The 27,833-nt window shown below is 38.9% G+C and overlaps 1 protein-coding gene across 5 annotated transcripts in view; it reads right to left on the reverse strand.

Moving 5' to 3' along the window:
* The window catches only part of MYO5A (myosin VA), a 223,820-nt gene that overhangs the window by 27,691 nt on the left and 168,296 nt on the right, over positions 1–27,833 (reverse strand). For all 5 annotated transcript variants that reach the window (XM_055087944.1, XM_024128874.3, XM_024128873.3 and 2 more), the window contains 7 exons: positions 25,806–25,899; positions 23,474–23,622; positions 17,833–17,946; positions 11,465–11,608; positions 11,173–11,226; positions 8,800–9,027; positions 3,910–4,010 (listed from right to left, as the gene is read on the reverse strand). In XM_055087944.1, coding sequence (XP_054943919.1) covers positions 3,910–4,010; positions 8,800–9,027; positions 11,173–11,226; positions 11,465–11,608; positions 17,833–17,946; positions 23,474–23,622; positions 25,806–25,899 — 884 coding nt within the window. The remainder of the gene's footprint in view (positions 1–3,909; positions 4,011–8,799; positions 9,028–11,172; positions 11,227–11,464; positions 11,609–17,832; positions 17,947–23,473; positions 23,623–25,805; positions 25,900–27,833) is intronic.

The raw sequence follows: 27,833 nt of genomic DNA on the forward strand, positions 1-27,833 counted from the left end.
CCACAAAAATCATTTTTGGTTAATTTTTTTTAAAAAATGGGTAACACGTAACATCACACGTAAATGTGTAGAAATTAAAACAAAATAATCAACATCTAGAGCTACTTTTCCTGCAAAATAATAAATGACTGAAGAGGTGAGAAGGAGGTTCTATTTTTAACATTTTATTCAGCTAGCAGAGTGATCTTTTTTTTTTAACATCTTTATTGGACTATAATTGCTTTACAATGGTGTGTTAGTTTCTGCTTTATAACAAAGTGAATTAGCTCTATGTATACATATATCCCCATATCTCCTCCCTCTTGCGTCTCCCTCCCACCCTCCCTGTCCCACCCCTCTAGGTGGTCACAAAGCACCGAGCAGCTCTCCCTGTGCTATGTGGCTGCTTCCCACTCAGCTAGCAGAGTGATCTTATATGTCACATATTATGTTAGAGACTAACCAAAACAGTCATATACATATAGAATGAAAATTTCAGCTACTGTCTTCATGTGGCAATTTTCATAATTCATTTCAAAATGAAGTTTTAAGTCTTCTGGGTAGGAATTTGTTTTAGCTTAATAAAATCTGATTTTGTATTTTTAAAATTATTTTAAAAAATTCTTATAGGAGTAACTTATAAGCCAGTATATGTCCAAAGTTCCCAGCTTTTATGACACAACTTTTAAAAGATTTTTGGTGTCAAAAATTAATTTTAAGACCTGGGGAGGGCTTCCTTGGTGGCGCAGTGGTTAAGAATGCAGGGGACACGGGTTCGAGCCCTGGTCCGCGAAGATTCCACATGCCACGGAGCAACTAAGCCTGTGCGCCACAACTACTGAGCCTGTGCTCTAGAGCTCGCATGCCACAACTACTGAGCCCACGTGCCACAACTACTGAAGCCCGCGTGCCTAGAGCCTGTGCTCCGCAACAAGAGAAGCCACCGCAATGAGAAGCCCGTGCACTGCAATGGAGAGTAGCCCCCGCTCGCCGCAACTAGAGAAAGCCCGCGTCCAGCAACGAAGACCCAACACAGCCAAAAATAAATAAATAAAATAAATTTATAAAAAAAAAAAAATTAAGGATTAAAAAAAAAAGACCTGGGGAAACTGCTTTTATATTAGAAGTGTGACATATTTTATTAAAAGTATGTAGAATTAACAAAACTGACGGAGTTGGTTATAGTTTTTTTTCTACTGAAGGTATAAATATAATATTTTTGAGTGTTTATCAAGTGTCAGACACCGTTCTACATCCTTCCACGTGTATCATTTTATTTAGTTCTCCCAGTAACCCAATATATATCATTTGCCACACTGCAGAAGAAGACACTGAGGCTTAGACATAAGATATCTGCAGGGGTTGCACAGTTGGCAAGTGGTGAAGGGCAGGGTTATCTGACTCCAGAGCCCAGGTTCTTACTCTTCCTACTAGACTTCTGTTTTGTTTGTTTGTTTGTTTGTTTATGGCTGCGTTGGGTCTTTGTTGCTGCGCGCAAGCTTTTCTTAGTTGCGGCCAGCAGGGGCTACTCTTCGTTGCGGTGCGTGGGCTTCTCATTGCGGTGGCCTCTCCCATTGCAGAGCACAGGCTCTAGGCGCGTGGGCTTCAGTTACTGTGGCTCACAGGATCTAGAGCACAGGCTCCGTAGTTGTGGCACACGGGGTTAGCTGCTCCGCGGCATGTGGGGTCTTCCCGGACCAGGGCTCGAACCCATGTGGCCTCCATTGGCAGGCGGATTCTTAACCACTGAGCAACCAGGGAAGCCCCTAGACTTCTGTTGTTGATACGATGTTTACATAAAACAAATTTCAGAGATTGCTCTTCTATTTTCCATCTACCATCTCTCCCTGGAGAGTTGATTTATTTGCATGGTCTCAACTGTATTATTACATGCTGATGACTTCAGTGTTTACATCTCAGCCTACATATCTCTCCTGTTCCAGATCTATATTTTCAACCGCCTAATGAATTTCTCTCCTTGGATGTCTTCCTACCTCCTTAAATATTTGTAAATCTACTGATCATTTCCTGTACTTCCCCACATCCCAGACTCAGGATCACAAACTGGCATCACTATATCCAACCAAGTATCCATAGCAGACACTGCAGAGTTACCCTTCACGGTCCCCATCCCACACAGCCAACAAACTGCAAGGCTACTCACCCCATCTTCTTATGTATCTTCCAAAGTGTCCCATTTCCTTCAATCCCAACTGTTACCAACTAAGTCAAAGTCACTATAATCAGTCATTCAATTATGGTAATAACCTCTTAACTGGTCTTTTTGCTTTCAATCTTGTTCCACTACAATCTATTCTCTAACATAAAAACCAGGGCTAGCTTTCTAAAATTCCAATCTCATCATATCATTCTCCTACTTAAAATCTTTCAGCAGCTTCCCTGGTGGTGCAGTGGTTAAGAATCCACCTGCCAATGCAGGCGACATGGGTTCAAGCCCAGGTCAGGGAAGATCCCACATGCTGCAGAGCAACTAAGCCCGCGAGCCACAACTACTGAAGCCTGAGTGCCTAGAGCCCGTGCTCCGCAACAAGAGAAGCCACCGCAATGAGAAGCCCATGCACGGCAACCAAGAGTAGCCCCCGCTCGCCATAACTAGAGAAAAACCCGTGCACAGCAACGAAGACCCAACACAGCCAAAAATAAAAATAAATAAATTTTCTTTTTAATGACTTCCTTCCTGTCACTGGAGGGAAGTCCAAATTATCTTGGCTGTCTCCCCAACAGCCTATAAACTCTGTGAAAGGAAGGACTGTATTTATCTTGCTTACTGCTATATTCCCAGTGTGTGGCACAGGGCCTGGGATGAAGCAGGCATGCAATACATATCTGGTGACTGAATAGCTGAGTGGATGGATGAACAATGTAATATAGCTCTTTTTATACTAACACATTCTTAGCTATAAGATATGCTTACAACCTACATACATAAATTAAAATTTAAGTTGAACCAAATACTTTTATAAGCATTCTCCACTCTTCCCCATAAAAGAAGGTAATAAGTACCTTATATTTTGCATGGTAATATTCTTTAGTTTGTGACGTATTTCTGTATACCAATCCTGACATTATGCATCAGGAGACCTAGATGTACACTGATAAATCTCTGTTATCATCACTGGCTGTGTTCTTTTAAGCATGTAGTCTTTTAAGTTCAGAGTTCAATAGCATGAAGGCTCTTTGGGAAGCAGGACTGGTAGGAAGGCTGAGGAATTCCAGAAATAAGCTGTGATACTCTAAGCTATAGGGAAAACTTTGGGGAAAGTTTGGTCATTTAGTGACTGCAAATCTGTACTCTCAGCCCACCCAAGGCTCTTAAGACTGAGCTAAATGCCATCTACAACTTCACTCATGAGTAAATGAGATGAAACCAGGGTTAGAATTTTCTCAGAACACCTTAGGAAACGTGACAAAACCTTGGTCTCAAATATCAGGGTCTCATCCTAGAAGTCATGGTGCCCTTCTAGAATTACATGGCCAACACAGATGTGATTCCGCTACTTCATCACTTCTCTTCACACTAAATTTCAATTATTGAAAGCTTCAGCTGTCCCTACAAACTTTCACAATAACCATCCTGAATAACAAATGGAAGTGACTACACAAGATAGTCCAAGCTATATAGTAGGCAACTGGGTTTCTTCTCAAGGCTAAGACCCTAAACATACAGAAATATATTCCCTAAATGTAAAGAACATTTTCCTTTCCATCTCTCATCAGTAATGCTACCTTATATTACTATAAATGAGATTTTAACTGGGAATATATTGGAAACCTTGGATCCCCTTTTTGAAGATCAGCTGATGTCTAACAAAACAATGCATAAACACTTGGACTTACTATATGAGGCTGGCTTGAAGATTAAAGATCAATATGATTAAACCAAAATGAATAAAAGAAACATCAACTTACCTGTTTGTTTCTTTCAAACCGATATATGCTTGTGCTATTTCGCCTTTATCTTTCATTTTTTGTACATCTTCTAAAAGTATTGTGGAATCTGTCATTGTATTCTGAAGGGGGAAAAGACACATTTCCACATTAAGTGTTAACTCTAAAGCTTTGGACCTCATACAACATTTTTCATTCCTCCAGAATAGGGGGTTTATGTGTTCCACAACACCTCTGCCCCACCAGAGCGTCTGCCCGAGCCCCGGTACAACTACAGAGAGTGGGGCACAGGCAGTTAAGAGGAAGAGGCACCTCCAGTCCCTCTCTTGAGAATCCCTAACACTCTACTACAAAGGTGGTGTGATTCTGGAGTAAATAAAATCACTGATGGGCCACGTGTGTTTCACACTGTGTGTATGTGTGTGTGTATATATATATACACACATACACACACATAGTGTAAATATATATATATTCAGTGTCCTTGCCTGGTTATTATTCTAATGTTGTATATATACTTTAAAAAATATACATATAGATATAAACTATATACAGCATTAAAACAATAACCAGGTAAGAACACCAAGTATTCAATGCAATGTACAAAGCTGTTCTTTCTTCTACTTCCGGACCAGTTATAACAAAACAAATGCCCTAATAAACACAAAAAATTTGACATAAAGCTCATTTTTCCATTAACAACTCAGTACAAAAAAAGTGGTGTTCAGATCATGTGTTTCAGCAAAATCAAATGTTTTTTTTCCTCAGATCTTTAGATATATATAAATGGGAAGGATTTAGCTCCTTGGAAATATCTACCATCTGCTGTTATTCAATTCTTTTTTCTTCTGTTACAGTATAGCATGGTACATAAGCTTTTGAAATAAACATCTGGCAGGTCAGAATTACTAACGATTTTGCATAGAAAGGGCTTTTCTGCTAACATTTTTACTTCCTTTTTTATTTTTCCTTTTTGGTGTAACCTGTCTGACAACCAATGTAATTCCAAAATCTTGCTTCTACTCAGCCACTCTCTCTCTCCTAAACCAGGGCAAGAATAGACAATAAGAACAACTGCTCTATAGCCTCTAAAGAATAATACTCTTTAGAACCCAAGAGCCCATTCTATTTGTCTAAATAGTGTATGTCTGATCCTTTAGTCAACGTTTGCTCTAAAACCAGATCTCACAGTGAAGTGGAGATTATAGAATACACTTCAAATATCATGATCTTAGAGATCAAGATAACTTTAATGTCAACTAGAGGCCTACAAATACTTGCTTTTGAATTCCAGTGTTTATAATAAAAAACATCCTTTTTTTTAAAAAAATCCCACTTTTATCCTAATGCTGTCCTTTTGTGAGCCTATAAATGCACACTTAGAGAAGACCAAATATAATCTGATAAGAGCTATTAACAAGAGCTTATGTTTTACTGATTTTAAAAATCTTTCCCATAAACACCACATATAGCATTTTATAAGTATTCTAGCTATGTTTTATAAATATTTTAGTACATATTTCATAGAAAATTTCTTTTTCTCTTTTATTGAAAGGCAGAAAATCTTTCTACTCTATAAAGGGCCATACTCAGAGTTTTAAGTTTTAAATAGCAACTCAAAGAACCAGTTTCTATGTTAAATAATGCTACATGTATTCTTTGACATCTGAGGACCTACATGATCTGGTTTTTGACTTTTAGTAAATTAGGTAAGTACATCTAATGAACTCATCCAAAGGAAAGATAGTAGAAAGTAGCCAGTCCTTCCCTTATCTGGCTTATCATAGCTAAGAAGCAGTGGCTGGGCATGGGGTCAGACTTGGACTGCCAGCGCTAGGAAGTTCCTGACTCACTGCTCAGAGCCCCTGCCAAGACAGGACCAGAAGTTCTGAAAGGGTTGTGCCATGTAGGAAAATCCCACTCTTCCCAAGAAGGGTATGCTCAGCTCCTCAGGCTCCTCCTCACCCTTGGCCAACAAACCCATAGCTGGTAGACATGAGAGTATGGGAGAGCTTGCACTTTGGAGTGTGCTCCGAGTTAAGGGCTTCCCTCCCCTGCTTGTGGACGGCCTGCCATAACTACCACTATGAGTCACAGAACTGACTACGAATTCAAAAGTCATGGAGGCCTCTCTGCGATCCAGACTGGAGCCTATGACATCCATTATTTTCCCACTGACTTCTCAAATAGCAGGGGGTCAAATAGGAAATTAATTTGTAAATATCAAAATAGACTTGTTGGCCAGAAAATATCAACTGCAAAACTGGGGGATACTTGTAAAAATCAGGATTAAATAGAAGTGTTTACTAAAAATTTAAAAAATATATAATTACCTTGTCATCCTGAAAATCACAAGTCAGCAAGCACAAAAAACAAATGGAGAAAACAACAAACCCTTAGTTCCATAAATAAATTCCATCTTGAGTCCTCATCAAAACAGATAAAAGCTAACTGTGAAAACAACCAAGTTTGTTTCTCCTAAAACTAACTCTGTATGTAAATTACTAGCCATGGAACTGGCATGAAGTGGACATTAATATATATTTATGTAATGGCAACTCTTAAATTCTCAGGAACAGACTCTTGAAATTCTTTTGAGTTGTTTTGATTTTTCTAATTATAAAGTATTTGTGAGGGTATGAGGAAAATGAACCTCCTGTTAATGTATTATGGTAAAATTCTTATCCCAGGTCTGTGAGAGTTAGTAACACCTTGGTAGGAGGTCATTTGTCCAAGTGAAGCGTCCCGGAACACTTGTGGAGGTGGAGCACGTAAACTAGATGTGGCTGGCTGGGCTGGATCATCACCTGGCTCACGGGACATCACTTACCATTGCTTGCAAAGGAGTTGTGAAATGATGCATCTCTTGACTAGAAACGGAGTGGGATAAACAGCCCTGGGTTTGAAAGGGCTTAGTCAGTGTCCTGGGCCTTTCTCCTAAGAAAAAACAAGCTGATGCTATGTGTAGGCTTGGAGCCTGGAGAGCAGGGACCTTGGTTAGACAGGGCCAGCCCATTAGGCACTGGAGATAAGTTGTCACATGGAGTATGTGAGCTGGGTAGGTGAGAGTGTGTGGTACCAGAGCTATGTGCTCTTGTGAGCTGGACTGTTTTTATGCCCCTTGGTTCATTTTTCTTTTTCTTTCTATTGACTTTTACTAAAGTTTCTTGTTAGAATACCAGTTCATCACAGGGAACCAGAGAAAGGAATTCTAATTTTGGACTCTGTTCCAGCTAGCATGCAGAGGGAGACTTGTTTCCTGAGGCCCAATCCCAGGTGTGAGTTGTCATTATCAAATACAAATGTTATGTGCCAGGTTTGGTATCTTAACCACATGTAGAACTGCCATTTCTTTTTTTCTTTTCTTTTCTTTTTTTTTTTTTTAGAATTTGGAGGCTTTAATCTTCTTTTATTTTTATTTATTTATTTTTGGCTGTGTTGGGTCTTCGTTGCTGTGCACGGGCTTTCTTTAATTGCGGCGAGCAGGGGCTACTCTTCGTTGCGGTGCGTGGGCTTCTCATTGCGGTGGATTCTCTTGTTGCGGAGCTCGGGCTCTAAGTGCGCAGGCTTAGTAGTTGTGCCACACGGGATTAGTTGCTCCGCGGCATGTGGGGCCTTCCTGGACCAGGGCTCGAACCCATGTCCCCTGCATTGGCAGGCGGATTCTTAACCACTGCGCCACCAGGGAAGCCCCAGAACTACCATTTCTAAGAGAAGTGCTCTCAGATCTTTCAGGCATCCCATTCATTATATGTTATAGTCTTTTAAAAATTGAATTATATTGACATACAATATCAGTTTCATTTGTACAACATAGTGATTTGATATTTTTATACATTATGAAATGATCATCAGGATAAGTCTAGTTACCATCTGTCACCATACAGAGTTATCACAATATCATTGACTACATTCCCTATGATGTACATTACATCCCTGTGACTTATTTATTTTATAACTGGAAGTTTGTAACTCTGAATCCCCTTTATCTATGTCACCCAACCCTCTAACCCCCTCCCTTCTGGCAAACACTAGTTTCTTCTATCTATGAGTCTGTTTCTGTTTTGTTTTTTAGATTTCACACATACTAAGTGAAATCATATGGTATGTGTCATTCTCTGTCTTATAGTCATTTTTTATGTGGCAGGTCATGCAGCTGGGATACTTGATTGCCTAATTCTTGGTAACACTTTGCTTCATGAACATGGGCAGGGACATAAACCAGGTTTTAAGATGATTATTCAGATTCCCCCTGATGTCAAATGACTAAAAGGTCCATTTCTCACCAACACATGGCAGTTGGATCTCAAGTTATCTGAGGTCAGGGAAGGTGTTCAAAGGGCCATCTATATGCTTCAGCCTGGATCCCTTCTGTGGAATCACTAAACACAGCCCCTCCTAGCTGGGACAACTCCCACCATTAAACAGAACTTCTTGAAGTGAGCAGAAATCATCTCCAAGTCACTTCTACTCACTGATCTCATTTCTAACTTTTTCATGTGTTATCTTTCCAGTTAAACAGGCTATTTTCAACAAATAATTTAAAATTGTTTTTAATGCCTTCCCACAGCAAGACAACTTATGGATTTTTGTATTTAACAGAATTTTATTTTTGATCAAAATTTATCATGACCAAGATTACTAAAAAACGATTAATTTTAAAAGCCCTTTGCTCATGAGTGAGCAGTGAAACTTTGAAGAGCATTTGGGATATCATTTGCTTCTTGTTCACTCCAATTGGTATTTGCAACAGTTTTAAAACAACATTGAGATTTTTCCCCCAAAATGATGATATCCTCAATTAGACTAAAAATACTCTTAAATGTTTGCTTTGTTATAAATTGGAAGGAAAGGGTAGGAAGACAGAGGCCAGTCCCCAAACACCCACCTGAGCTACTTGCTCATGCTTACCTTGGGTTGGATGGCCTCTTTCTGGCTCACCAGTTGAGACCTCAAGATGAGGACTTCCTCCTTGCGGACATCGAGCTCCTCACTCACAGAGGTCAGCTGCTCCATGAGGACACGGTAGGCTGGTGCACCTGGAGCGGTCACCTCGGGGGCACTTTTCTCACTAAGGGCCTTGCGTAACTCATTCAGCTCATTTTTCAGTTTTTTGTTTTCTGATTCTAGTTCTTGACGCTGTATGAAGAGACAAAGAATAGTTCATCACTGTCATCCTCAACTTTACACTGGAATACTCATCCTTCCCTAAGATAGTAGAAGAATTCTGCTGGAAAAGATCGCCAGAGCTCCCCTAGTGAATGGCTCCCCTGGTTCTACTGGGAACTCTGCTCTGAAAATTAAGAAAGTCACTGTCAAGTGGAATTGAGCAAGGTGAATGGTAGTTTGCTTCATCAACCTAAATTCCAGAATCAAATTTATTCCAGGCCGCCCAGGGTGTGGTCACAGGCCTGAAGAGAATGCTGACTCCTAAAGGGTGAGTTTATCTCAGTACTAAGAAGCCCAGGTTTTCTTTATGGGTAAATACAAGCACAAATATGAAGGTCCAAATGGTCAGGTTATTTCCAATGAATGGTTCAGAGAGCATATCCCTGAAGTGTTGAGTAGTACCCTCTTATTTCTTTTGTACAGGAGAGGGGAAAGACCACTGAAATTTTAGGCTTTTAACTTCTAATTTAAAAATTACATAGCATTTAAACTAATAAAATTCTCTATAGTGTTTCAGTAACAACAAACAATATATTTTTGAAACTTCTTTCCTGTCTGACATGCTTGTGAAGCTGCTGGCAGAAGCCTTGAGAAGCAGGAGGAGAGGATGGGCGACCTCTTCCTTCAGTCATCTAGATGGACATACACATCCTTTACCATCTCTATACTTTCACATACTACCAGCCATCCTCCCATCACCAGTTAGTGCTGCCCTTTGTAGGCTCTGCTCAAACAATGGCAGTGGAACCCAGAATACAGATCTGACGCTAAACTCTATTTACTGACCCTAAAATACAAATGTCACAGGATACTGGTTGGGAAATAGTGAAGCAGATGGGCATTTAAAAGCACCATGCTGATTTATTTAGCACATGACATTAAGGCTTTATGATAATGGAAGTGAGACACTTCCATACAAAGATAAAATATTTTACCATTTCTTCCAGAGAAGCAATCTTAGGTTTATAGCACCATATTAGACCTTTCAACATGTTATAGTAAGACTATTTAAAGTCCTTTTTTTCCCCTAGTTTAAGAATTTATAACACTTTCTTTCATGAATTAGTCCATTCAAATGTGAAAATGAATGCTCCTTCCTATCCCCAGTCACCTACCAACTGGTAATCAGATTCATATTGCTATTTCTGAAAATGTATGAATGTCTTTACTTCGACAACTAAGCTCTGATGCCATGTTTCCCAAACTTTAATGTGCATCAGAATCACCCGGAGGACGGATGGCTTGGTGCCACCCCCATGGTTTCTGATTCAATAGGTTTGGTGTGAGGCCCATAAATTTGCATTTCCCTCAACTTACCAGGTCATCAGGTCATGTTGATGCAGATGGCCCAGGGACCACATTTCGAGAAACACTGAGCTAATACTTGGGAACTGTCTTTCTCTACAAACACATAGTTTCAGTGGGGTTTGATGGTTAGAGCATGAGCTTTGGAGCTAGAGATACCAATGTTCAAATTCCATTCCTGTCGGTTTCTAGTGGGGTCATCTTACGGAAGTTACTTATATTTCTTAGTGTCAAGTGCTTCATCTATAAAATAGGAATTAAAATGCTGACTTGCAGGATTGTTGTTAAAAATTAAGGCTGATGTGTAAAGTGCTTGTATTTTAAAATGATGAAGATAATGACAGCAGCCAACATTTGTTGGGCCCTTATGATGTGCTAGGCACTATTCTAAGCAGTTTAACATGAATTACTTCATATAATCCTCATGACAGTCCTATAAGATACATATTATCATTATTCCCGCTTTATAGATGAGAAAACCAAGGCACAGAAAGGAGAATTTGCACACAGTCTTATAGTGGCAGATCTAGCATTTGAACCCAGGCAGTCTGTCACCTGGGTCCATGTCCTTTACTACCTTCTACAGCCTCAAATGGCAGCTACTGCTCCTGGCTCCTGCTTAGACTGAACTCTAGCTTATATGAAAGACAATTTTAAAAAGGGAATGACACAGGGCTACAACTAATGCCTGAATAAGCCTGAAGCTAGGGCCTCAGGTACACCCTTAAGGATGTTCTCTGAGAGAAAGAAGCTCTGAGGAGGTCTCTTGCCACAAGATATTCCAAGTCTTGGGCTGAAACTTCCCATTACCTTGAGTGACTCATATTCCAGTTCTGCACCTCTAATTTGTGGTCTTTCTTCCTCCTAGGGAAACACACAAAGTTAAAAACTTTATAAGTAAGTAGTTATATTTTAATTGTCACATTTTTACTCTTAGACTATTTCCTAGCTCAGCAGAAAAGAGTGAGGAGAGTTAAGCCCTCACTACTTGAACCAAAACCTACTTGGTTAAAGTTAAAGTACTTCTGGGCTGAGTTGCCATTAGAGAAGAGACTGCACAACTCGGTTTGCCATGGCCCTAGGGTGGGAGAGCACTGCGCACCTTTGCCTTACTTCGGAGCACCTGCTCCTCCTTGCGGTCCAGCTCATCCTGCATCACCTGCTTCTCCTGCTCCAGCTCTGTGACCCGCTTCTGGAGCTTGAGGAACAATGACATGTCCAGAGGCACCTTCTTCTCGCTTGGCTCCTAAACCCCAGAAATCAGAAGATGGTCAAGATGGTTTGGAAGATGTACAAGGCAATGAGAAAGTGATGAACACGTCAACAGAGAAACAGGCAAACTTACAGGAGAAATATAAATGGCCAAAGAATATACAACTAACACATCCAACCAGCTAATAAATGGAGAAATGTGAATTAAACAACAGCGAGGTACCACTTTCCCCCTATCATATTGGCAAAGACTAATAAGATTAATAAGGCCATGTGTTAGTAACAGTGTCTTATAAGATATTGGTAGAAGTTATAAGTAGGTCCTTTGGAAGGGCAAATTAGCTGTATTTATTAAAATTTAAGTCTGCATATTCTTTAACATAGGACAAACAGCAATATATGTTTAAGAATTAATCCTACACAAATACACAAGTACACAAAAATATATGGGGAAAGATGTTCACTGTAATATTTTTTGTAATTGCAAAAAACTAAAAAGAACTCAAATGTTGGTTAATAGGAGAGTTGCTTAAATAAATTATGGTACAGCCAAACTATGAAGTATTTTATAGCTGTTAAAAACAATGAAGTAGATCTACACGAGTAGATAAATATGTTCTAGATAAAAGTATTAAGTGAAATGAACAAGCTGCAGGATAGTATCTCATTTTTCTTAAAAAAAAAACAAAACCCAATACACGTGACTTTTAAGTATACCTAGCACATGGCATACAAATATCTAGAAGGCCATCGAGGTTATCTTAGAGAATGGGAGGTACTGTGGGAAAGTTTCATTTTCTACTTCACACATTTCTATATTTGAATTGTTTACAATGAGCATGTACTACTTTTGTAATTAGGAAAAATGATTTTTGAAAAGGTGAGATGCTAGCATAAATATATTGAGGTCAGAGAGAAAACTAAAAAACCAAAATATATACAGCCCTTAATAAACTGAAAGATAACCTAGTAGCATTTAAAAGCATGTCAATTGGTTCTAAAACAGAGTCACAGGGAGAACTAGTAGGATAAAGATACACTAACTAAAGCTAAGCAAAAGGAAATAATTAACCCCTAACCACCATCATAGAAATTCTGGAGGCTCCATAATTGTTTTACTTTGGGTTTGAATTTTTAATGAGGTAAGAAGAGAAAGAATTGTATCATTAGATTTTATGGAGAGGATAAAGAGCCTCTTTTTGTTAGAAAGAGAATGGTAACAACAACTTATTTATTTAATTAAATGATCAAAGTATAATTCTTAACTGATCAGCAAATCTTATAATTCCAATTGTCAATTTTTTAAAACATGTTTTTCCCTCATATAAAAGCAAAATAAGTTTAGGAAATAAGAAAAGTACAAAGAAGAGAACTGTAAGCATAATCTCATATCCAGAGAAAACCCACAATTTTTGTCCAGTCTTTTTTAAAATAAATTTAAAGAACTGGAATACTATTCTCATTATAATTTTGTACTGTCTTTAAAACTTAGCATCATATTACAGTCATTTTCCAAATTTATAATAGGATACTTGAAAGCACAATTTTTAATGTCTGTATTGACATATGTACCATCATTTGCTTAGCTATTACCTTACTGGTAACCACTGGGGTTATTTCTAATTTTTTGCTATTGAAATATACTAAAATAAACAACCTAGTACATAAATATCTAAACATTAATGTTTTTAAGTCTATTAAATTGGTTGAGCCTGTTTATACCTGTTTATACAGCAACCACCAACTTGCCTGGAACAGCAATGACTGTTATCATTAAAAAAAATTGGCTCAGCTGGTAGACCAATAGTTGTATTTCATTATTGTTTTAATTTATATTTCTTTGTCTTTTGATGAGGTTGAATAATTTTTATATTCATGAGCAATCTTTGATCTTTTGTAAATTCTTGGTAGTGCTAAGTTCAGTATTATTCCAGTTCTAAAACAACACCTAAGAAGAATCAACTAAACTAAGAAGTGGGGCATTTATAGGCTGTCAGGGTCATTTATCTACAAACTAGTTAGACCTGGTCTTTTTCTTTCTGTCCACTTTTTTTAAAAAAATAAATATTTATTTATTTATTTATTTATTTTTGACTGTGTTGGGTCTTTGTTGCTGCGTGGGGGTTTTCTCTAGTTGCAGCAAGCAGGGGCTACTCTTTGTTGTGGTGCATGGGCTTCTCATTGTGCTGGCCTTTCTTCTTGTGGAGCACAGGCTCTAGGTGCACAGGCTTCAGTAGTTGTGGCACACGGGCTCAGCAGTTGTGTTTCTCGGGCTCTAGAGCCCAGGCTCAGTAGTTGTGGCATACGGGCTCAGTGGCATGTGGGATCTTCCCGGACCAGGGCTCAAACCCGTGTCCCCTGCATTGGCAGGTGGATTCTTAATCACTGCGCCACCAAGGAAGTCCATCTGTCCACTTTTGTACTGCTCAGAGTAACAAAAAGTTTAGGTATATGACCTTCACCATAAAGCCTGTCCTGCCTTAGTAGAACAGAGGTAACATCTTCCCTGAACATGAAATTACTACAGAATTTCATTCATACAAAAATTCATTTCTATACATCCCACAAATACTTATATTTTAGCTTATTTATAATGTAAACATTCTATCTTATGTATTTTAATGTTTGTTCCTCTATTAATGGTGTATGTATCCCCGAAAACTTTTAACTATTTAATCCTTTTCTCACACTATGATAGAAGCCTTCATTCTATGAATGAATATAATATTTCATCATTGTACCTATAGATAGGAACATTTGACACTGCAAAAATTGAGGCATAATGATTAGTAATTAAGAGAGCTCCAAATGGTGCCCATTCTTATCCCTAATGACATGTATAATCAAAGAGATATTGTCCTCTCTATACCACGTAAGCAAGAAGGAAGCTTGGGCCATCTGGCTCAGGGAAGTGTCTGGGGTTTTGTTTTGCTTTCTTTCCTTTGTTAGGACTTTGTCATCTAGGGCTTTTCCAAGAAAGTGAAGCTTTAAAACTAACCTAAAAAATAGCAACAGTCTCTCATTAGAGGAAAATCAGGAAGATAACAGAGTTTGTTCACAAAATTACCACGACAGGCCTGGCAGTCATTCTGGAATTACTGCTGACAATAGCTGAGAAAGTTATGGTGACGCTTTCCCTGGATTTGACAGGTATGAGAAAGCTCGATAGCAGTAGCAGAACTGATATAATTAGTTAATGGCTACTAAGAAAGGGGCATTACAGAGCGTGGAGAAGCAATGGTTCCAAAAAAATAACCCCAAACCACGAAGATGCTGGAAGTGTGGGAGGGCTGCAAGGCAAGTGGAGCTGGCAAGTGAGTTCTTCAGAGAGAAACAGCAATGGAGGTGTCATTGTGTCTTGTGAACAACCAATCACAGGTTTCTGATTTGTGACTAGAGAGACATTAATCTTTTATTTTTACATCAAATTTTGCTATTATTACATGACTAAGGTCAGAATTCTGTGTTTCAAAACAATTTATCTGGGCCTCCCTGGTGGCGCAGTGGTTGAGAATCCGCCTGCCGATGCAGGGGATGCGGGTTCGTGCCCCGGTCCAGGAAGATCCCACATGCCGCGGTGCGGCTGGGCCCGTGAGCCATGGCCGCTGAGCCTGCGCGTCCGGAGCCTGTGCTCCGCAACGGGAGAGACCACAACAGTGAGAGGCCTGCGTACCGGAAAAAAAAAAAAAAAAAAAAAAAAAAAGAGCTACTTGGGAATATTACACATAGGAGTTGAAAGTTTTCCTTTGGTTTGAAAGGGGCAATTTGTAAATCTGGCCATTACAGAGGTAGTTGCAGGAAGAAATGCAAACCTGCAAGTCATAAGTAATTCGAAGTACAAAGTTACGTCCTGCACAATTTCCCTTCTGATAATCAATCTCTCTTTTTCTATTACTAGTTGTGTAGATTTCCATCTTTCTGATCCTGGCCACACCCAGTCAGAATTGTAGGGTGGTCACTGGAAGCCTGTTTATTAGAGCAAAAACCTTTGTTTATTGAACACTTACTATGTATCAACACTGCTGCAAGTGTTTTATAAAAATTAACTCATTTAATCTTCAAAATATCACTATAAAGTAAGATAATAATAGCATTGCCGCTTCACAGATGAGGAAACTGAAACACAGAGAGATTGAGGCTAAGGTTATGGACTCAGTCCCAAGGAGGAGAGTTACTGCAGTCTGTCCCATGGTAAAGAGAGCACTAACCAAAGCCAGCCACATCTCAGATGCATGCACTTAGTCACAAGCAGCAAGCATGACTAGTTCAGTCAACAGCCGTCCTCATTACTGAGAGAAGACTTCCAGTGTATGACCTACTGTTGGTGGTCAGTGCATGTGACAGACACTAACAATAATCCAAGATCTGTAGGTGATTTCTGGAGCACAATTCACACTTCATTATTCAAAAAAGATGAAAAATGAACCAAATCCTACTCTAATCTATCTCTTAACTTGAGAAAAGACTTGACAGAAAACAAGTGAGAATAGAAATGAAAAGGTTACCCCTCCCCTCAAATCTGTAAGAATCTGGAGAAAACTTGAAAAGAATAGAGACCCTGACAAAAACTGTTACTAGTAAAAATTAGGTAAAGCATATAAGAGTTTTGAGTTTAAAAATGTAATGCCCACTACTGGGCATATACCCAGAGAAAACCATAATTCAAAAAGACACATGCACCCCAATGTTCATTTCAGCACTATTTACAATAGCCAGGTCATGGAAGCAACCTAAATGCCCATCGACAGACGAATGGATAAAGAAGACGAATGGTACATATACACAATGGAATATTACTCAGCCATAAAAAGGAATGAAATCAGGTCATTTACAGAGATGTGGATGGACCTAGAGACTGTCATACAGAGTGAAGTAAGTCAGAAAGAGAAAAACAAATACTGTATATTAACGTATATATGTAGAATCTATAAAAATGGTACAGATGAACCAGTTTGGAAGGCAGAAATAGAGACACAGATGTAGAGAACATATGGACACCAAGGAGGGAAAGCGGGGGTGGGGGGAGGGGGGATGAATTGGGAGATTGGGATTGACATATATACACTAATATGTATAAAATGGATAACTAATAAGAACCCACTGTATAAAAAAATAAATAAAATTCAAAAATTCAAAAAAAAAAACAAACCCAAAGGACTGTGAGTAATAATGAATTGCTGTAGTTTGAAACCACTAAAGTCAGGGATGGTTTGTTGCACAGCAATAGATAACTTGAACAAGCTCTGTCCTGCTACATACAGGCCATACTGCTGTATCAATGTCCCCAGCCTAATGTCATCTGTAGACAGAAATGGGACTGGAGAACCGCAGTGTAGAACCCCTGAGTGCAAGGAGGTAGAGTGTGGAGCTCTGAACAGACAAGCCTCAGTTAGAATACTGGCTCTGCCACTTACAAGCTGTGACCTTGGGCCAGCAACTTAGCCCTCTCCTATGTATGAGTCCAATTATATGACACTATTCTTTAAAAGGAACAGAATGAGACGGAGGAACTTTTCATCCCAAGTGGAACTAATACAAGAAAGGAAAGAATTATTCAATTTTTTTCAGCTGTTCTGCCAGAAGCAGTCTATTTCTGACTTGGTCATTCTCTCAGAATATGATACAAAAATAGAAGAGTTGTGCCTGAATTACCCATTACAGAAACTAATGTCATATTTGAAGAAGATCTGAGAATTGGTTTGGGAACAATCTAACTTAAAGTCACTGTACTCTTGGAGTTACAGTAACATGTCATTTTGATTTCAAACCATGTAACACAAAACACTAAGGCAGATTTATAAGCTGTTTTTCATGCATTTTTGTGGGAGAGAATTACATTGGTACAAACTATCATCAAACAGGCAGCAATTTTGCTAAACTCTTGGGCATTGGTATTTATAATATTCTAGGACAGAGGGCTTACTTTTCAAATAATTTACCTCAGTCTGAAATAAATTCATGACAGGCTATGTTTTTTGCACATAGAACATGTTAAGGTGTAAAAGGGAATTACAGAAGGGAAAATCTGATCCTCAAAATTACATTAAAAATGAAAATTAAAATGTTTATTGACAAAAAATATATGCAGTATGTATGTACACAGCTAATTAAGCACCTTTAAGTCACTTATGAAGAATAAACAGCATAAAACAAATGTTACGTTTATGGACAAATGGGGTCCTCTCAGCAAAGAAAATGTTCTCTGTAAGTAACAGCATGGGCACATCTTACTTTGACTCATAGGTGTCTAAAATGTACCTCTGTCCTTGATGGAATGTCTTCAGTTTCTGCAATTTCAGAGCTAAAGGTGTATTCGGACTCATTGCTGCTGTGGGTGGAGTCTGTTCTCTTGTGTCCAGGCTTAGGCACGTTCTGCCAGACAAATAAGCAGTTATAGTTAACACAACATAATTAAATAATTGAACTAGGCATAGTTAAGACAGCATCCACCTTAACTCGGTTCTAATCCTCACTCACTGACTTAATGTTCTCAGGCCCAAACGATCTGTTCCATGTTGTATTAACAAACTCTTACAAAAGGGTCACCTTCGGAGCTCCCCAAAGAAAGAGAAAGATGCACCAGGAGGGCATGACAAGCACAGTCACAAAACCAAATACTCAAACAAAAATCATCTTTGATTACTGGCAGAGACCGCTTTTTAAAGTTGTGAGTGGCTAGTCACGCTGGGTGAAGCATAGGTATGATGCCTCAGCCTCTAAGGACTGCAACTGACTTCCATGTTGCAATCAAATAAAACCTACCAAAAAGTTCATAGCATATATTTAATGATAGCATTATCATTTTACTGCACCGTATTTGGGCATAAATGGTAAAAAAAAGAAAAAAAAAGTCGGGGGAGAGGGGTTTCCACTTAGGCGACTACAATTTCTGTTAGTTTTACGCCTGAAGCTGAATCTCTGGAGTCAGCAGTGGGAAGGATGAGTGTGCGGAAGAGGCAAGGAAGCTGCTCGAAGAATCCTGGGAAGATCCTTGGGTTATTAATTCAGGAAGTCCAGGTGACACTTTTATGGCATGTGGTGCCTATGAACTAGTGTTCAGAAAGCTTGTGGGGAACAGAAAATTTAAGCAATTGTAGTCCCTTCCTTTCTGTAGGAAAAGGGGTTAGAGAATGACTTGAAGGAAGAAGGAAAAAAAAGGCTGGGTTTGGGCCCCTCACTCCTAGGGTGCCCCCAGAAGAAGACATGGAAAGGTTCAGTGGCCTGGATTTTCTAGGGTTACTAATCCTGAGAGCTTCAGAAAGGCCTCCAAAAGCTTTGGGATCTGTCCAATTTCCTTTACTCCTTCCCAGGTGCAGGAAAAGAGCCAGAAGCCACAAAGAGCTTTTTGCCTCTTTCCTTCCAACATCCAGGCTTATAGAGAGCAGACCTATCTGTGCAACCACAGGGAAGCCAGCCCCCAGGGGCAGTTGAAAGCCCCTCAGCCCAGCCCAACCTGTATGTTCTATGTTCATTAGTGTAATTTTCTTTTTTGTGTGTGTATGATATCTTTGTCTGGTTTTGGTATCAGTGTGATGCTGGCCTCACAGAATGAGTTTGGAAACTGCTCCCTCTTCAATTTTTTGGAATAGTTTGAGAAGCATAGGTGTTAGCTCTTCTTTAAATGTTTTGTGTTGGGAGTTTTTGACTGCTGATTCAATTTCATTTCTGATATTTGATCTATTCATATTTTCTATTTCTTCCTGATTCAGTATTGGGATATTGTATGTTTCTAGGAATTTGTCCATTTCTTCGAGGTTGTTCATTTTATTGGCATGTAATTGTTTGTAGTACTCTCTTATGACACTGTGTATTTCTGTGGTGTTGCCTGTAACTGCTCATCTTTCATTTCTGATTTTATTTATTTGGGCTCTCTCTTTTTGTCTTGATGAGTGTGGCTAATAGTTTATCAATTTTGCTTATTTTTTTCAAAAGACCAGCTCTTAGTTTTGTTCATCTTTTAAACTGATTTTTAGACTCTATTTCATTTCCACTCTGATCTTTTTTTTTTCTCCTTCTACTAATGTCGTTTGAGATTTTTCTTGTTACCTGATGTAGCATGTATCGCCATTAAACTTCCCTCTTAGAACTGTTTTTGCTGCAGTCCATAGATTTTAATCATTTTGTTTCCACTTTCATTTCTCTCCAGGTATTTTAAAAACTTCTTCGGTTTCTTCAGTGACCTATTTGTTGTTTAGTAGTGTTTTGCTTAGCCTCCATGTGTTTGCTTTTTCAAGTTTTTTTTCTTGTAGATGATTTCTAGTCTCATAGCATTGTGGTGGAAAAAGATGCTTGATATGATTTCAATCTTCCGGATGATCTGTTCTTTGATATAAGTGGGGTGTTAAAGTCCCCTACTATTATTGTGTCACTGTCAATCTCTTCCTTTATGTTTGTTAATATTTGCTGTATGTATTCAGGTGCTCCTATGTTGGGTGAATATATGTTTACAACTGTTATATTTTCTTGTTGGATTGATCCCTTTGTCATTATATAATGTCCTTTTTTGTCTCTTGTTATAGTGTTTGTCTTAAAGTCTATTTTGTCTGACTATTGCTACCCCAGTTGTTTTTCGATTTCCATGGAATACATTTTTCCATCCCCTCACTCTCAGTCTGTGTGTCTTTAGAACTGAAGTCTCTCACAGGTGTAGGTGTGTGTGTGTGTGTGTGTGTGTATTTGTCTTGTTTCTATTATCCATTCTGCCATTCTACATCTTTTGATTAGAGCACTTAGTCCATTAACACTGAAAGTAATTATTGATAGGTATGTACTTACTGCCATTTTGTTAGTTGTTTTCTGGTTGTTGTAGTTCTTTTTTGTTCCCTTCTTCTTTTGCTTTCTTCCCTTGTGATTTGATGACTTTCTTTAGTGTTATATTTGGATTACTTTCTTTGTGTGTGTGTGTGTGTGTGTGTGTGTGTGTGTGTATCTATAATATGTTTGTGGTTACAATGAGGTTCATAAAAACAACAATAAATGAGGTTCAATCACACATATATACATATACATACATATACAAATATATTTAATTATTTAAATATGATAATCTCAAGTTCAAACGCATTATAAGAACCATGCATTCTTAGTCCCCTCCCCACGATTAGTGCTTCTGTCATCATATTTTACATCTTTTTGTTTTGTGTATCCCTTAACTACATACTGTGGATATAGGTTATTTTACTACTTTTTTGTCTTTTAGCCTTCCTACTAGATTTATATGTGATTGATCTACTACCAGTACCATATGTTTACCTTTATCAGTGAGAGTTTCCCTTTCTAGTTATGGCCTTTTCTCTCCTGCCTAGAGAAGTCCTTTTAACATTTCTTGTTAAAAGGTTTAGTGGTCCTGAATTCTTTAGCTTTTGCTTGTTTTATCTTTTTATCTTCCCTTCAGATTGGAATGATAGCTTTGCTGGGTAGAGTATTCTTGGTTGTAGGTTTTTTCCTTTTATCTCTTTGACTATATCATGCCACTCCCTTCTGGTCTGCAAAGTTTCTGCTGAAAAGTCAGCTTACAGTCTCAAGGAAATTCTTTCTATGTAATTAGTTGCTTTTCTCTTGCTGCTTTTAAGATTCTCTCTTTATCTTAAATTTTTACCATTTAAATTATAATGTGTCTTGGTGTTGACCTCTTTGGGTCAACCTCTTGTTTGGGACTCTCTGTGCTTCCTGAACCTGGATGTCTGTTTTCTTTCCCAGGTTAGCGAAGTTTTCAGCTATTATTTCTTCAAATAAGTTCTCTGCCCCTTTCTCTCTCTTCCCCTTCTGGGACCCCTATGAGAATGTTATTATGCTTGATGTTGTCCCAGAGGCCTCTCTCAAACTATCCTCATTTTTTAAAATTCTTTTTTCTTTTAGCTGTTCTGAATTGTTGATTTCTACTACTCTGTCTTGCCGTTCACCAATCCATTCCTCTGTAACATCTAACCTACTGTTGATTCCTTCTAGTGTATTTTTAAATTTCAGTTATTGTATTCCTTAACTCTGTTTGGTTCTTCTTTATATTTTCTCTTTGTTAAACTTATCACTATGTTCATTCATTCTTTTCCCGAGTGCACTGAACACCTTTATGATCATTACCTTGAACTCTTTATTGGGTAGATTGCTTATCTCCACTTTGTTTAGTTCTTCTTCTGGGGTTTTGTCTTGTTCCTTTGTTTGGAATATATTCCTCTATCTACTCGTGTTGCTTATTGTTTATTTCTGTGCCTTAGGTAGGTTGTTTATGATTCCCAGTCTTAGAGAAGTGGCCTTATGAAGGAGACATCCTATGGGCCCCAGCAGCCCATCCTTTTAGTCACCAGATCTATATGCTCTATGGGTGCCCCTATGTGGGCTACATGGGCCCTTCTGTTGTGGTGGGGATCACTACTTGGATGCACTGGTACATTGGGATGGCCCTTGGCCTAGTTGGCTTCCAGGTCGTACCTAGTGCAATAACTGCCAGCTGGCTGGTGGGTGGGTTTGGGTTCTGGTGTGGCAGGCTGCATAGCCTGGGGTGTGTTTCAAGGCTGGTCCCAGGTTACTGATGGATGGGTCAGTGACCAGGGTGGCTGGATGGGGGGCTCATGGGGCTGGTGCCAGCTCACTTGTGAGCAGGTAAACCTCTGGCCCTAATAGGCTAGAGGGAGGACTCCAAAATGAAACTTGTCTGCAGCAGTGTCCTCATGGTTGGAGCTCCCCAAAATGCCTGCAGCCAATGTCTATGTCCCCAGAGTGAGCTCCAGTGGCCTCATGCCCTCTGGAAGGCTCTCCAAGGTTAGCAAGTGGGTCTGAACCAGGCTCCTTTCAAATTACTGCTTCTGCGCTGGGTCTTGGACATGTGAGATTTTGTATATGCCCTTTAAGAGTGGAGTCTCTGTTTCCCACAGCCCTGTGGCTCTCTTGTACACAAGCCCCACTGCCTTCAAGTCCAGATGCCTGGGGACTTGTTTTCCTGGTGCAGGAACCCCAGGCTGGGAAGCCCGATGTGGGGCTCAGACCCCTTGTGCCTTGGGGAGAACCTCTGCAATTGTGTTTATCTTCCTGTTTGTGGGTTATTTACATGGGGTGTGGGTCTTGACTATACCATGTCTCCACCCCTCCTACCTATCTTGTTGAGGTTCCCTTTTATATCTTTAGTTTCATAAAATAGTTTCTGCTAGTCTTCAGGTCATTCTTATATACAGCTGCTCTGTAAATAGTTATAATCTTGGCATGCCTGTGGGAGGAGGTGAGCTCAGGGTCTTCCTACTCTGCCATCTTGGCCACTCCCCTCCAAATTACCTTGTGTTTTATAACATATATTTCAGAGCATTTCTGGCCATCTGTGCCATTAGGTTATGTTTAAGGTTGATAGTCGTAGGAACAAGATTGCGAGGGAACTCTTTGTTTCCTGATAGCAGGACAAGTAGAACAGGGAGGGTGTGCAGAACTATTAAAAGTTCAAAATGTACTTTGGCAGATGCAGAAGAGTCCTTGAAATAGATAAGACAATTTATTACAAATAGAGGCTGAATTTTCTTTTTCTAGGACTATATCTTTGAAACTACAAAAACTATATAATACTTGATTATATAAATATTTGCTTTATAAGCAAATTTTACTTTAAGTCATTCAATACATAAAACAAAGTCCAGCTACACTGACTTTATATTATCCTATAATCCAGTCTTCAAAGTGTTTGACTTTACAAAATATTTATGAATAAAGTGATATGATTTCTGGGATGTGCTTTAAAACAATCCAATACATTGGATGGAGTGGGATGAAGGGTAGAATGGGGGATAGAAATGTGTTGACCATTTTGGATTGAGTGATGGGTACCTGGAGTACAGGGGGGTTCATTCTACTTTTCTATCTAGTTTTGCATATGTTTCAAATTTTTATAGTAAAAAAAATCAAAAAGTATTTGACTCACAACCATCAAAGTCATCTCTTCCTTGAGGTCATCATATCGTTCTTCCAAGCGACTGAACTCATTCAGAAGGTTCTGATATCTCAGCCTTTCATCATTAAGATCGAGTTCCAGTTGTTTTGTTTCTTCTATTAACTTCTTTTCCATAGTCTCTGAAAGAAAGGAGAGGGAAAAGCATACCAAAGATGGCTCCACAGAATGCAAGAATACAAACATGGACACTGACTTCCAGTTTCTTTGGGAGGGGTTCTACTTTTAGCACCACTATGATCTATGAAGAGTATCTTAGTGGAGGTAGGGAAAGAGAAAATACCATGACCAAAGAATAATTTATTAATAACAACAACCATCATCTATTGCATTGTTCCATGAACAGAACTAGTTCATTCACTGGTTACAGCACATCCTTGATAAACTTCCACAGTCATCATCTAGTAACTAGATTATACATTTTTTATTCCAATAGTATTCTGTTTCAGGCTATTCATAAAATTCTTTTGTCCCAAAAGTCAGAGACATTCCTCAAGCCTCTGGGGGAACGGCGACTTCTCAGCGGACCCAGCTATACTGCTCTACAGAGTGTCTCCACTCATCTCAGTCCCCAGGTTCTGTCTTACATTTTCTCAACGCTGTGAGCTCCCTTGTTGTCCTATTACTCCCTTGATTCTAATCAGGTAAGATCCCCACACCTGGTCCTCTGTTGTTACCACTCTTATGTGCTGCTGGGGGACCTGACCTTTCCATTTACTCACCTCACTCTGCTCTCTCTGTTGCCAGGGGCTGGCACTTAGATAGGACATCATCTGAAGATCGGAGATTAGCCCTTGATTGCAGATCAAGCACAGTAAAAAAAAGCCTTAAATCTCAGCTGTATGTTTTATCTCAATGAGTTGACCCAGTCACATTTATAAACATTAAGCTTCCTACCACTATGGCCCATTTTACCCTCATATTTTGTGGCTATATCTTAATCTGCCCTGCCTGCTTCTATTGCTTCACCATTTCTTTCTCTGTCAGCTCCATGAGGGCAAGGGCTGCCAAGTGTCTTGTCACAACTGCCTCCCTGGTGTCCAATACAGTGTTTCCCTACCCTAGGGCTTTAATAATTTGTAAATAAATGAATGAAAGAATTTCTTCTCTCTATAACATTCTGTAAATTGCTTTTTATTCTCACAAGTTCGTGGAAGCTGCCCAAGGCTACCAACAAATTTCCCTTAGGCAAATCCACTGTTATTGTCTTTGTTCTTATCTTTCAGTATCAAATAACATTTTCTATTTTCCTACAAGAATTGTCATCATTCTGGATTTTTCCACTGCATTCTGCATCCTAGCCTCCTTTTTTCCATGTCTTCAATGACTGTTTTCTCCTTCCCTCTTAATTTTCTTTTCTGGCTCCTTTTCTTCACCTTATCCCTTATTTATGGTTATCCTATAAGGCTTAATTCCAGATTTTCTTCTCTTTTCTATATAGTATTCCCTTTGATTGGGAGGAATGGGGCAGTATGGGGAAAACCACAGAGGGCTCTCTCTTTCATCTCAATTTGCTTTCACATCATCTCTCTCTGGAGGCCCCAGCTGACATCCAAATTTTAATACTCAAACAACTGACCTCGTTAATTTGCCTCATAAACAGAGACCTGTTCCCCTCAATTTCCTCATTACTAATAACACATTATTGTTTTGATAACTCATCTCAAAACTTTAGAAAATGTTTAGAAACTTTAGAAAATTTTTACTCCTTTTTTGAATACCACATCAAAAATAATGATATATGATTCTTTTCATATAATATATTTTCACTCTAATCAAATCTCTTCTTTCTATTTCTACCACCAATTACTATAGTTTAGATATAAATTTTCTTAGCTCATGTTTATGTACATGTGGATTCCTTGTAAATTATCACCATTTTAATTTATCTTACAAAGAGCAGATGAAATAAATGTCCACATCTAGTGTTTTTTTTTTTAAGGTGGCAAAAAGTGGTTGATCTTAGGAAAATAATATCCATTGGTTTAGCAAAATAAATAATATATACAGATACATATACCCATATACATATTAGCTCAAGAATTGGTCCTAAAACAACAGGACTCCTATAAGCCATAAATCATACATATAGAACAATTTTTTTAAAGTCACATATGATACTGACTAATATGAATTGATATTTGTACATAGGGAGACCAGATTTACAAGTTCACCAACTAATTCAACCAAATTTTTAGAATGCTTGCCTCCATTTACTGATGACAGTCTAAGCAAAGTTGTAACTTATAAACCTTTGGTCTGAGGTTGGTTGGAGTGCAGTAGGTTGGGCCCACATAAGCCTTACCTGTCATCTCCTTAGCCTGCTCCACGATAAGGTGATTGAGGGCCTCTTTTTCCTGCTTCAGCAAAGTATTTTCTTCCTTCAGATTTGATACCAACTATAAAATAAAACAATAAACTGAGATGGCTGCCACAGACAGAGGCAGCCCGATACTGAATACAAAGACCACACATACAGCAGTAACTGGCAGTCACTCCTTACTTCCACATCTCACTGTCTCACTTCTTTGCCGAGTTATATCTGGTCATCCTTCAAACTTGTTTCTAGCATTACCCTCCAGAAAGCGTTCCCAGAAACTCCCTCCAATTATGTCTCTCCTTTGGGCTACTACAGGACCCTGAACATGCCTCTTTATAGCCCTTATAAACGATTTACTTTTACTTCCCTGATTGACTAGAAATTCTTGGAGGACAAAAATGATTTGCTGTTGCTGTTTTACTTTGTACCTTGAGCATTTAGCAATTGCCCGGCACCTAGTAAGCATTTGCGCTTGAAGCAACGATAATGCCTTTTCACATCAACAGCCTAACGCAACGTTTATGTGTACCCATGATTCAAGCAGAGAGATTATAGAGGTTAAGAAAAATATGAAAGGCATTTTGGTTTTGGAAATTCACTGAAGACCTTCTGAAGCTCCCTGCTCTCTGTCTTGAGAAAGAGAATTTCATTTTCATCTCCTTTCAAGAGTTTTGCAAGGTTGTAAATTTTTATTCCACATTTAAGCATTGCCCTTACAACACTGTGAATATACTTAATGCCACAGAACTGTACACTTAAAACGATTAGAATGGTAAATTTTATGTTACATATACGCATATTTTACCACAATAAAAAAATATTGACCTTTAACTTTCTATTTCCTGGTTGGATAAGGATTCTCAGGAAGCAAAAATCAAAACCAAAGGAAACTTTGCTAAGTTCATAATTTATACAGTTCACCTTTGGAATAGAATGTGTGCTTGTTATAAGTGAAATTTGAATTCCTTTCTCTAAGCATAAGTTCAAGGGACGCTTAAAGCAACAGCTTTACTAATAAAGAGAAAGTGTCAGGAGTTCAGAGACAGAGAAAGCGGGCTCTCTGACTAAGGATCCCTGAAGAACAGGGAACTGAGATTACAGCACTGTGCCACTGCAGAAGTCAGGCCAGAAGGTGTTCCTTCTGATGGTCCAGTGTCTTCCCTCTGTGCTGATAAGGTCTTAACGTCTGCTCTCAGTAGAAAGGCTGAGTTCTCTATGTGCTCTTGAGAGAGGCTGCTCTTTGTCAGGGGTATGCAACCAATCACCTGTGGTGCTTTTTCAAAACACAAGGGCCTGGCCCACACTCCCAGAGCTTGGGTAGGTATCTTTTTAAAAACTCTCCAGCATATTCTGAAATACACTCCTGGTTAAGAACCACAGTTCTGCTGGACTTTCTAGGCTCCTTGATCAGGCTAACTGGCAATGTAGCTTTCCTGACCACAAAGCTAGCTCTCACAGTGAAATTTTTTCATTCTTCCTCATTACCACACTCCATCTAAAAGAATTAATGGTAGTGCCTATAGCTATCCTTGTGAAGGCAGCAGATAATAAAACGAAAGGAGAAATCTGAATATGTTCAGGTATACTATTCTATCAGACTAGAAAGGTATGAACTTGACTTTGAAAAGAAAACGAGAATACTCCTACCAAGCTTAATTCTCTATAGTTTCAGAGGAATTTGGAAAGCATCCAGGGACTCAGGAAATGGGGAAGAAAAGAGAGAGAGAGAGAGAGCACAAGAAAGAAAGATCTTAAACCTCAACAGTATCCCACTGGATACATACATATTTGAATTCTGATAGAACAAGCTTGCTATGTCAAAGTAACATATTAATAGCACTGCTGTTTCCAGATACAGAGACCAGATCTGCTATAGATATAGAAGGGATTATTTGATCAGGACCCTGAATACCATGGAAGGATTGCAACTTTATTAGCTACACTATCCTACCTGAATTGTGTCTAAGCTCCTTCGAGGTTCTTACTGTATAAGCTGCTGTTAAGGTTCAGAAG

The sequence above is a fragment of the Physeter macrocephalus genome, chromosome 11 (assembly GCF_002837175.3).
Source record: "Physeter macrocephalus isolate SW-GA chromosome 11, ASM283717v5, whole genome shotgun sequence".
In the NCBI taxonomy this organism is placed as follows: Eukaryota; Metazoa; Chordata; class Mammalia; order Artiodactyla; family Physeteridae; genus Physeter; species Physeter macrocephalus.